Here is a 12,368-nt window from a genome sequence, read left to right as displayed (position 1 = left end):
TGAATTCTCTTAAAATTTTTATTTTGATGGCATTATGTCATGACTTCATTTAACAGGGATATTTTAAGGATTATCATTGTAGTCAGTTTTAACAGGAAAAATGAAAGTAAAACAGCAAAAAAAAGGGAAATATAATTTCAAAAACACAAAATATTAAATTTTTCTTTTATTCTTTAATTCAAGGGAAATAATGAGGAAATCCTTTTTTTTTTTTTTGTATTTTAATGAATTTTCCAACTTTAATGACAATTAAGAGGCTGTTTTTGTTGCCGAAATAAAATTATTTTTATTTTTAAAATAATTTTGGTTTTGATTTAAGATTAGAAGTTTTAATTATTTTGTAGCTTTTATAATATTATTTTGTTTTATTTTTTATAACTTTATGGTTAACTTTTACGAAAATAAATTGTAATGATTTAAGTATGACTTGCATACGATTTCAAAAGTGAGACCGAAACAAAATAACCAATGTTGATAGCATGGAATTAGTATAGTACCATTTACTTATCACTTCCTTATCTATAAATATAATATTATAAGCCATTTAAAATCACAATTTTTAAAGAAGAATTTTAATATATTAATCGCTTAAATAAAATTCGAATATCAAAAACATTTTGTCACGGCTTCTTCTTGTAATTTTCCAAATAAGTGAAAAATTCTTTATTTTTTAGGAAATATTTGAGAAAGGAAAATTTTTAAATACCTTTTTCAATAATGTTTATTTAGCTAATTTTTCGTCTATAGAATTTACAGACATAAATAACATTATTTTTATAAATCAAACTGCAAGTTATTTGAACTTTTGTGTTAGCATGTCTAATGACCAGGGTTACACTACATTTATTTAAAATTTTTGATTTATGATATTAAAATTTAACGGGATTTACTTTTATTTACTAAAAGAATATGTTTTTTTTTTGCATTTATTTCAAAATATACTCCAAAATAGGACAAAATCGAAGCAAGGAGTGTTTAATCGCTTTCTAGGTCATTAATTCTAATGTTAATAATATAAACCGCATCATCCCAATTCATCAGTTAATATATAGAAAAAAAAAAACAAAATATTTTTCATATTTATCATAAAGTTTGTTTGAATGATTATTAAAGATGAATGGGTACATGGCGTATTTTTGTTTTCCGCTATAAGCAAAAACAAAAAGTGTAATACATTTTTTCTAAATTTTCTTACAAAATATACGCACATTTTCATCTTTTTCTTTTTGTCCTTCTTCTGTATAATAAGTTTAAACAAGTTTTAGTTTCATGGACGATTTGATTGTATTTTTTCTTTATGTCCTCCCCTAAATTATGGAAAAAGTTTGTTTAATATTTTATATTTTCATTGTGGTTTTTGTTAATTTTGTTTTTTATTTTTTTTTATGGTGTGGAGGTTATAACCTTTAATATAAACATTTTTGGTTCTGAAAATATTTTATTGTTAGCACAATTTTAGGATTTAAATCCGTATATAAAGGACATTGTATAACAAATATGTTCTTATTGCCAATATCAGTGCAATTGCCTTATTGAAATATCTTTTATTGTACAATTTTAATTTATATTGCATATATAAATTAATTTCTAAATTAAAAAAAATTAAATTTTACAATATTTTTTTTTAACTTTTTTTTAATTTATTAAGTATATTAAAAATTTAATTTTCGCATGTAGCTATGCAATTTTAGTTAAAATTAATTATTTTTAATTATTTAAAAAAAATTTTTTTTTTGTTTTTTCACCCTCGAATGCAATTAAATTGGAAGACTAAGCACCCAATTCAATGAACTCTAGGCACCCGACTATTTGCAATGATAAGAAGTGGCCTTATTACACCTCATAATGTGAAATGGTGAAATCAATGGCCACTTTAGAAAAAAAACTTATATGATTGGAAATGATAAATACACCTAAGGTATACGTCGACGTTTCAATACTTTATCAAGATTTAATACAACATTTTTCTTAATATGTGTGTTGGGAATCCTAAATATCTTAAAATCCTTTTTTAAATGTATATTTCAATATCTGTATGATACCTATACTATTTTGCAGGTATAATAATATTTCTAAGGTATACTCGTATTCTTATATTTTTTCTTCAATGCTTAAACTGGACAAAAACAAAACTCATGTACTTTTTCCTTATATTTTGATTTTGCGGTAGCCTTGAATAAAAATATTTTTTGATTAATGATAACCAATTTTATGAGAAATTTTCTTGCCTATTTTCCATCTATTTAACATTATGAATGAATATAATATTACACTTTTCCATTCAATGTTAACGAAAATATTTTCTATACAAAAGCTGTGGAATAAAATAAACAAAAAGAAAATATGGGAAAATTTAAGTACAATAAAGACGTCACAACAAAGAAAAATCAGGAGAGGAAAAAGTTAAGTCATCCTTCAGTTTCATTAAACCACATAAAAAAAAAACAAAATAATAAAAAAGGATAGGAAAAATATAAGAAGTATTGATGTGAAAGTAAAATTCATTTTGTCCAGTTAAATTTAATATCTCCTAGTATTTTTGTAATGAAATTGTTATTTAACTTGGATTTTTTAATTTAACAAAAATTTAAAAGAAAAGTTAAACTTTTCAACGCAAAGATTTTCAAACGCAATTTAAATTTTCCAATTGAAACCAAAAAAGCTAGATATGTGTAATTTTTCCAATTCCACAGATGTCATGCGTATAATTTCATACAGAACATTAGCTTAAAGTTTTGAATATTCGAAAATCATATTTATGAAAAATAATGTCCAAGATGTAATTTTTAATAAAATTTTTATAATATTTTTTTAAGTATAATGATGATAAATTCTAATATTATATAATATAAAAATATATGTATGTATATCATATTGCCAAAAGGTCATTCATGTTTTTTAATATTTTTTCTTCTCAAAATAATGAAGTAAAAATTCATTTATTTGTTAATATGGAAAAATCTGAAAAAACATAAATCATATTATAATAAAATAGCTGGTAACCTTTTTATAAAATTAACAATATCTGACAAGAAAATATTTACATAAGTATATATAGCTTTCAGCTTTTGATTTTTTCTTAATTATAAGCTCGTTCTAGACTAAAAGTATTTGGAATAGGTATACAGTCATTTAAAAAATTATTTGTTCAATGTTTATTGCTCAAATAAAATTTTTAAACGTGTTTGTATATACGTTAATTTTTTAATGCAAAATAATTTCATATTTAAATCGGAATACATGCACTTACTTTTTAACTAGCTAATCTTTTTATATTATATTACATTATATTATGTATCTATCCAAGACAATAGAGTGGATGCTCACCGCTCAAATAAACTCACGTTCTGTCCAAGCTGGTGTGAATTACTTCCTTAAATTTGTTTATGTAGAGTTATCAAACACATTTGTAGATTGAACAGATGAGGTAACAGTGCACCGGGTGTAACATAAAGTATCTACAACACCCCTTCTCAGAAGTTGCGCTGAGTTCTCCTGTAATAATGTGAAAGTTTGCATGGTCTCCATAATGTGAGAGAGCATCACTGTTCTTAATTTTGGAATTGAAAATACGCATTAATAATTTTTAAAACGACTGTACATATACGAGTATATATATAAAATAACCATGTTACATCATCTCTTTTTTAAATATACTCTATAATGGAAAATAAATTATAATGAATTTTATCTTTTATTCGTAGTTGACTTCATTAGTGGGTATAAGTTATTAGCTTTATCATAAATATTTTATTTATATATGAGTATTTATATATTATATATAATTTATAAATACTTGGCCTTTCATATTTTAACTTTTTGTATCCTTATATAAAATGTTGAATTTAATTACAAAAAGATAATAAGGAATAATCAAATTGTCATTTTATTTTAAAATAATGAGTTCGACTTTTGTTTTTTTTGATATGGAAAGTATACAAAAGATTTGGTAAGATTTCTCCTTAGTTTTCCTTGGGTATAAATTATGAATCAGTTGTAGAAAACAATTTTTTCAATATTGACAGCTGGATTGAGAATTTTTAATACATTTTTAAATTTTGTTATAAAATTGTTAAAGTGATTAAAAGTATTCATAATTGCAAGACGTAACTTGAAACGGATAATTTTTTTTTGTAATTGATTTTGAAGAATTTCATATAAAATATTTTACTAGGAATATTTTTATAATATTTTTACAACGAAAAGCATAACTTTAAAGAATGGCTTACCTACATTTTATACCGCGGAACTGAGTCTTCTTTAAAACGTTTACCACATATGAATAATATTTGCAAATGTACCTATTTAAACTTCACAGTGAATTTATGATTTAATTAACTTTGTCGTTTTTACAATCTAATGGTCAGCTTTACATGAAGTCTCCCAATTTAATTGCATTCGAGGGCGAAAAATTGGGAATTTAATTTTAAATAAAATTAAAAATGAAAATGAATATAGAAAGAAAAAATTGCAAAAAAAATTTTCCTTAAAAGTAACAAACAGCAAAAAAAATTTTTGCTTTTTTTGTTTCCCTTAGGGTCATTATTGTTTCAACAAGCAAACAAAAAATATAAAATAAAAAAATATAAAAATTCCAATCAAGAGCAGACAACATCATCTTTTGAAATTTATCTTTCAGTTATAAGAGTACCTACCTTAATATTTTTTTCTTCAATTTCTTTCCGCTTTTGTTCTTCCCTTAAATATATATTAGTCCTGTGTTCTTTTATTTTATTTATTTCTTTTTTAATTTTCTACAACTCCTACTTAATTTTATGAATTTTTTCCTATTGATTTAAGAACTGTTCATATAATCATTTTTGTAAGAATAGCTGTTATATTTATCACAAGTTTTATACTTTATTTGACAATTCAAATACTTTGAGATTGTATGTTTTGACTTACTTTAAACAGTTTCAGAAAATAATATGAAACTAGAACGTGAAGAAAGCGTTATTTTGTTCGTGTCATTTGATTTTTTAAGGTAATTTCCATATTAAATTGGAAATAGTCCATAATACAATTTGAATCATGGATTTTTATTATTTAAATAGGAAAATATGTGCTGCTTAGGTAGAAATAAGAATAATAGAAAGAAATAAGATTGATTAAAAATTTTATATTAATAATGAGATTAATGTCTTTTTTTCATTTATTCAAATTAGAATTTCACACTTTGATTTACACTAAGCCTTTTATTTCACCCACGGTTTTTCCATTTGTTACACACTTTTTTTTTCAGGAAATTCCGCGGCTAGTTCTCGGATGTTTTGGTTGTTTTCTCATTATTTCATCTGTTGCAACGGTAAAGAACAGTCAGTGTAAGGCAGCAACACTCCTGTTTCATTTCTTAATTTATCTTAATTGGTCGACTATGATTTCGCTGATGCCCCTCTAGCTGTCAAATTCCCGAAATCTACGACGGCAATGTACTAGAGTTATCCATATTCGTTTGTTTGTTTTATGATTTTTGACGGTGCTTGGCTCTGGAGTGCTCTATGCATTTTCTATTTCTTCTCAATGCTCCCTGTTCTTTTATAAAACTTTTTTTGTTGTAAATATCTCAATCCTTTTCTACAGAGGGCGACTCTGTATTTTCAATGTAGAAACAGTTTTAAGTAATGATGTACAGTATTTCTCAATATAGAAGTCAAAAAAATGAAGAACAACTTTTTGTATTATAATTAAAAAGTAAAATACCATTATTTGGAACATCGAATTCGTTCCAGTGATTTCATTAATTTTGTTTTTTTTTTCTAAAATACTCGTAATTCCTTGTCAAGATGTGGGTTATGTGGTCAACTTAAAAAAAAAAGCGAAAAAAGATGATTAACAATATTAACGTTTTTTAATTATTTTTTATTTTTATGATTCGCGTTTGAATTTTTATAATTAGGTTAAAATAGGAACGTTTTTTATTTTAACATTTAAATTATAAATTATCGCAAGAGCACAAGAAAACACAGAGGGGAAAAAAATAAATAATTCTCAGAAAATTTCATACCAAAAATATTATTATTCGAGCCTTTAGTAAACAATTATTTTTTTAATTAAAGTAATTGCGGGCAGAAATTTAAATTAATATGTTCTAGTATCGTAGTTTTTTCCCGAATTTTGCAATGAAGCGAATTCATGTTTTAAAAATAAACTAATGATGTAATTTCTGAACTAATCCGGAGTATAGTTGGGAGTAGTTTGTAGATGACTCGCTGATTTATAAATATAATATATTTAAAGTTCTATTTAAGAACCAATAATTAATTGTTTTAGACTTATTCAATGATCCTGTATACTGTGTTATAGAAAGATTAATTCAGTTATTATAATAAAATGATGGAAAGGTAAGTGGTGCAGTTCGCTGCAGTGAATTTCAGGCAGAGGCAGCTGCGATTAGAGAGGCTCTTCACTGGGTTGTTTATAATGTGATATCCGTGGATAGTGTTAGTATCTTCATTCCATACAGACAGCCAGGCTGCGATAGAGGCGCTAGAGTCTGAGATCTTCATGTCCAAAATGGTCCAAAATTGCGAGCCGTCTTTTAATGAGACGGCAGACAATTCAAATTAAATTTGGTTTAGGGTTGTCGGACACAGTGCAGCTCCGGGCAACTGTAAAGCCAACGAGTTTGTAAGACATGGGAAGACTCTTGGGATTCTTTCTGATAAAGAGACACCTGCGTATGCCTCTACACAGCATACACACAGGCTGCTGTTGTGCAACGCAGTAGTAGAGAGGGTCAACTTCAGAGGAGCGAATAGAACAAAATGCAAAGCGACAAAGAAGTTGTGGCCAAAGCTATCTTTTCAAAGAGGGGATAGTTGGCGAATGTATGAGGAAGATGGGTTGCTCCGAAAATGATCTCTGTAGGAATTGTTGTGACAAAGGGGAGGAGAAATCATCTAACCTAACCTATTATAACAAAATAATGGATTAAATTGTACTAACAATTATTAAATACTCAATCACCTAAAATTTAAATGGACTGGTAAAATGAAAAATATTTTTTTTATCAACATTTTTATTTCGAACGATTTGTTATCACTTTGTTATGCCTGTCATTATTAATTTTCTTAATAAACTGTTTTTGAAAACTGGACAATATCATAAAATCTATCGAAAACAAAACGTAAAAAACAACACTTTTTTTATTAAAAAGATAAAAGTTATTGAATCACTAGGATTTCATATTCAATAGCAAAGGATATTGACTCAAATAAAGGGTAATTTTCTAAAATTCTTATCTTATGATGGTTTTTAATAAAATTTTTCAATTTTACATTATCTAAAGAACATACATGCATATATGAATGAAAATTGAAAATCAATCAATCTTTGCGGATGATAAAAGATGAATGTAAAAAAATGTCACTTTATTATTTTTTATAATAGGTATTAGAATTTATGATAAATATGATTTGAAATTGATATTGAGCAGTAAGTTAACTGTAAACACAAAAATTATAAAATATCGCTTGATCAATGTAAATGAACTTGGGTTCCAGACAATGATTTTAATCTTTTTTTTCAATTAATTAAGGTTTAGCATTTTTTAGAATTGAATTTAGGGAGCAAGAAATTCATGCAATTGAAGAAGTATAAATATCCAAGAATTCAACATTTTTGAGAAGTTGCTATTTACTGCTAAATCTTTGGGTGTCCCAGAATCAACTCAAATTAAAATATAGACATAAGCGTATTAACGGTCTTCCTGATTGGTGTCATTTGTAAAAATTAACAATATTTGAATATCTTTTAATAAATGTATAGATGTTCGTAAACAAGTGATTAGACATACATTTATTTTTATATACATATATATACTTACATAGATATTAAGAATATTTCTCTTTTTTCTTTATGGCCTTCAAATAGAAAACATATATATGTGTATGACACAGAAATTATTTACAAATTTTTTTCCTTCCAAAATTAATATTAAATGAAAGTGATTGAAAAAACTATTTTTCAAAAAAGAGTTTTCTGAATCCTCCTTATACTGTAATAATTAAAAAAAAAAATTTTGTCAGAATTTGATTACGAAACCTCATTAAATATTCGACTACCAAAAATTTATGTCAAGTTGTCAAATTTTTTGCCAAAAATTACGTATAACATAATTTATGAATTTTAAAATAGAAATATGACAGATTTTATTGTAGGATTCATGTTATGGCTGATGGCATTTATTCTATAAATTAGATTAAAAAACTTTTCCCATAAATAAAAATGAAAACATTTTTTTCAAATTAACTTAAGTGTATCTGCCTTGTGTTTAATAAAATAATGAAAAAATGGAATTTTTTTTTCTCAATGTAATCATCATTTCTTTTCTTATTTTTACCTTTATCAACTTTTTCTTTATTAATTTTTAAATTTATAGTAAATATAGGTATATACATTATAATGTATATATATATATATATATATATATATATATATATATATATATATGTACAATACTTTGTTTTTACCTTTAAATTCTAAAATATTTCTATATTATTGAGTTTTCGAAAAAAGTTTTATTTTTTATAATTTTTACAATACTTTTGCTTTTTTTTGTGTTACGTTTTCTTTATTACTTTACAGAGTCTTTCGTTTTTATTGCATAATTTCTTTTTAAAATATTTACTTATTTACATAAATACATTCGAAATTAAATCCAAAAAAATATTTTAACTTTCACTAACATTAAAAATATTTTCAAAAAAAATACTGTGTTTTTATTTTCCTTTTTTTGACCTTAAGGACCTAAAATAAAAATAAAAGTCAATCCTAGGCAGTATATAATGTCTAGCATTTTTATTATTTTTTAAGAATGTGTATATATTTTTATATGCATACATATGTATTTATTATGTAAGCATGTTTTTAGATTGTTTCCTTTTTTCGGTATTAACTTTTAGTACTTCTTTATTCTACGCTTATATCATTTCATATAGTACACACACAGTAATATTATTGTTGCAAAATAATTTAATAAGATTTTCTGCTTTTTGAGCACTTCCAAAATGTACTTGAAGTAAAACATATAAGAACAAGAATAATTCAATACATAAAAATTTAATTTCATAAGCGTTTAACTTACAAATTATGAAGTTTTGATAACCGTTCTCAATATGCAATTTTTTACAATAAAATATAAAGCGTTAGTAAAAGAAACCAAAAGTTGATTTTACACGTTCAAAAGGATTGTAAGTTCTTTTTGATATTTTAAAATATGTGAAAAATAAATTAAAAATTAAAGATTTATTGCATTAATTTTAGGTCAAAAATAAAATTCCAATTTTAGTAGTTTTATAAGCGGAGTAGCCAGAATTTATTCCGATAAACAGCTTCAATCATTGTGAATGTAACTTTGCAGAATATGAAATATAAAAACCAATTAACATAAAGCTCGATGAAGTTGCGAATATTAGAAAATCCTAATGAAATTAAAAAAAAATTATTAAAAAAAATTAAGAACTCGATCAATTAGGATTCGTTTGCTTTCGATTTACTCTATCAATACCATAATATACTTGTCTCTTTTATACTTTATATCTATAATTCATAATATTCTCCTTATACAATATTATTGTTTTTTCTTTTCATTCTATACCTACTCTTTGTTCGTTTTGTTTTAACATTATATAAAAAAATTTTATTAACTGTTAATTTTTTTTTCGTGTTTTTATGTTTTTTTTTTCCTTATTCTATTATTTATCATTTATTTTATAAGTAAGTATTTATAATTTTTATTTGTAAATAATTTGAATCCTTTTAATTCGTTAAATATAAGTTTCATCCTTCTTGAGCAAATTGTTTTCTTGAGCTTCGTTTGTTGTTAAGACCTTTGGTCTACCATTAATATTATTGTCAACAATGACAACACTATTTGAATTCGTATTATTAATTGATTTGGGTTCATCTTCCTGTCAAAATAAAATGACACAAAATAATTAACTATTATAAAAATTCATCAAAAAGTAATTAATAAAAATATTTAAGAATTGTGAAAGAAGAACAATCAAGCTATTAAATAGATCTTCTTCAAAACTAGAAGAAAAATATAAAGAAAATAAAGAAAAATATAATTATGGAAAAAGCAAAATATGAAAGAAAGAATAAAACGAGAAAAAATAGAGTTGACCTTGTTAACTCTGTGATACCCATACGAATTTGTTATAAATATGCTATAACTGATTATGGGACAGACTACGACTTTAAGATGTCGTATTACCATATTAATTTATGCAAAATTTCAGTAGTGGTTTTTAAAATACTGTGTGTGCCAAACTACTATTGAAGTTGTATGGCAGCTACCAGAAAGAGCCAAGAAATTATACCGAATCTTATCAAACACATTGACCTTACTAATATATTCGCTTTTGTGAAATTTCAATACCATAGCTTTTATAGTTTTTGAGATATAGCCAAATAACTTTTGAAGTTGTATGGCAGCTACCCAAACCAGTACCCCGATCACGTCCAATTTAAATAGGGTTCTGGCACATACTACAATAAATCATTTGTGAAAATTTGGTGAAGTTATCTTAATTAGTTTTTGAGTTATCGCTGGGACGGATGAACGGACGGACAGAAGGACAGACAAAGCTAAATCAACTCAGAATTTGAAGCTGATCAAAAACATACACTTGAGTCTATATCTAATACCGTTATTTCTTAGCGTTACAAACGGTACAATACGTTTGAACATACGTTCGTACGGGTATATAAATTAATTTTAGGTTTTCTTGATTTATACTTGTATGTACAAGAGCACCTACTATAAATGTATTATGGTCAATATTGAACAAGAAAGCATGGAAATTAGGAGAGATAAAATTTGCGTGGCTGAAATTTCGTTTCCGAGGAATTTGAGATGATAATGAGATGTTTTAGAGATTAAGCCTATTTCTGGTAAATACTTTTTATGAGGGACTGTATTATAGATCAACCAAATATCATGGAATATATAAAAGATTTGTCAATGCAAATATTCAAACTTATTATACTTATTATGAAGTTTTCTTTTGCAAAATTTTGTAAATTGTTATCACATTTAAAGAAATATTTTTTTTTAAATTTGCAATTTAAATTTTTGCAGATTTCGCAAAATATAACCGAAATTCAAATTTCGATTTTTCTTATATATATAACTATCGTATATACATATATAAAAGCATAATATTGTGTATATTTTAATGATAAAATAAACCTAAAATATAAATTTAAATTTTTAGAATTTTTAACAGATTGGTTAAAACCTAAAAATAAACAGGTCTTTTAACCTTAAAAATAAAATAAGTTTTTTTAGAGAGAAGACCTTGAAAAATATTTCCGTTGGCAAGGATTTAATTCGAAAATTTGAAATTATTGTAAATGTGTATAGATATTAAGAGTGTATTATGTTATATTTGATTTTCCTTAATAATTATCTTAGAAAAAAAAATCAATATCGAAAGAATATATAGAAGAAATATTGCGAATTTGCGTACATGCCAAATTTCAATTAATACTTTTTTAGTTTAGATTTTTCAATTTTTTCAATTGGAAACATTTGAAAGAACTAAAAATGCTACATGATAATGGAAATTTTTAAGTGAGGACGTTGAAGATAATGAAAAAATAGTGGTTATTCCGGTGTTGGTAAATTTAGCAGCAATAACTCCTCGAACAAAACATTCATAATCATTTCATTATCATGGTCATTTAATTATGTAAGTTTGACTTGCTACAACGGTATCTTAAAGAGTAATATGTAATAAAAGTGTATGACTTTTATACCGTAGTTGTTATATTTTAACGTTTTATTTGTTATATTTTTCTACCGTAGTTGTTATATTTTAACGTAATTTTTAAGCGGAGAGAACTTGCTTTATTCAATATTTTAATAAACTTTATATAGCCTTCGAATGGAACACTCTATATAGCTACTCTTTATTTATATTATTTTCTCTTTCTCTTCTCTTTTATTATGAGGAAAATAATTTTATTGTGATAATTTTTTGCTCTTCTATACACATTTCATTTTAAGGATAACACACTTTTTTTATAATATAGTTTTCCTTTTTTTGGGATGGAAAAAATATTAAAAATAATAAAGAGAGCAATGTGAAGGAAAACCCACACAGGTGGGAATCTTTTTATTGGAGATGTCATTATGCCTTTTTTGTTTTGTTAAAAATAATATTAACGTTGAACTACATACACACATGTCTTTGTATTAAAAAGGAATAATTTACAAAAAGGAAAGCATATTCCATCATAATATAGTTAAGGTCATATGTTACTAACAAACATTCTTGACAGGAGTGATTATTTAATGTTACTATTGTTTTGGTTTATTTGTTTTATTATCCTTCCCTTTCAAAGTCAAAATAATATTT

The 12,368-nt window shown here is 24.8% G+C and overlaps 1 protein-coding gene across 1 annotated transcript in view; it reads right to left on the bottom strand.

Moving 5' to 3' along the window:
- Nucleotides 1–8,734: 8,734 nt before the first annotated feature.
- LOC129606768 (neuropeptides capa receptor) overlaps nucleotides 8,735–12,368 on the bottom strand; it is a 40,538-nt gene continuing 36,904 nt past the window's right edge. Inside the window, exon 10 of the mRNA XM_055517305.1 lies at nucleotides 8,735–9,911. Coding sequence (XP_055373280.1) covers nucleotides 9,768–9,911 — 144 coding nt within the window. The 3' untranslated portion in view covers nucleotides 8,735–9,767. The remainder of the gene's footprint in view (nucleotides 9,912–12,368) is intronic.

This window comes from Condylostylus longicornis, unplaced genomic scaffold (assembly GCF_029603195.1).
Source record: "Condylostylus longicornis isolate FDR11 unplaced genomic scaffold, ASM2960319v2 ptg000022l, whole genome shotgun sequence".
Lineage (NCBI taxonomy): Eukaryota > Metazoa > Arthropoda > Insecta > Diptera > Dolichopodidae > Condylostylus > Condylostylus longicornis.
This window is presented reverse-complemented; position numbering and strand designations above follow the sequence as displayed.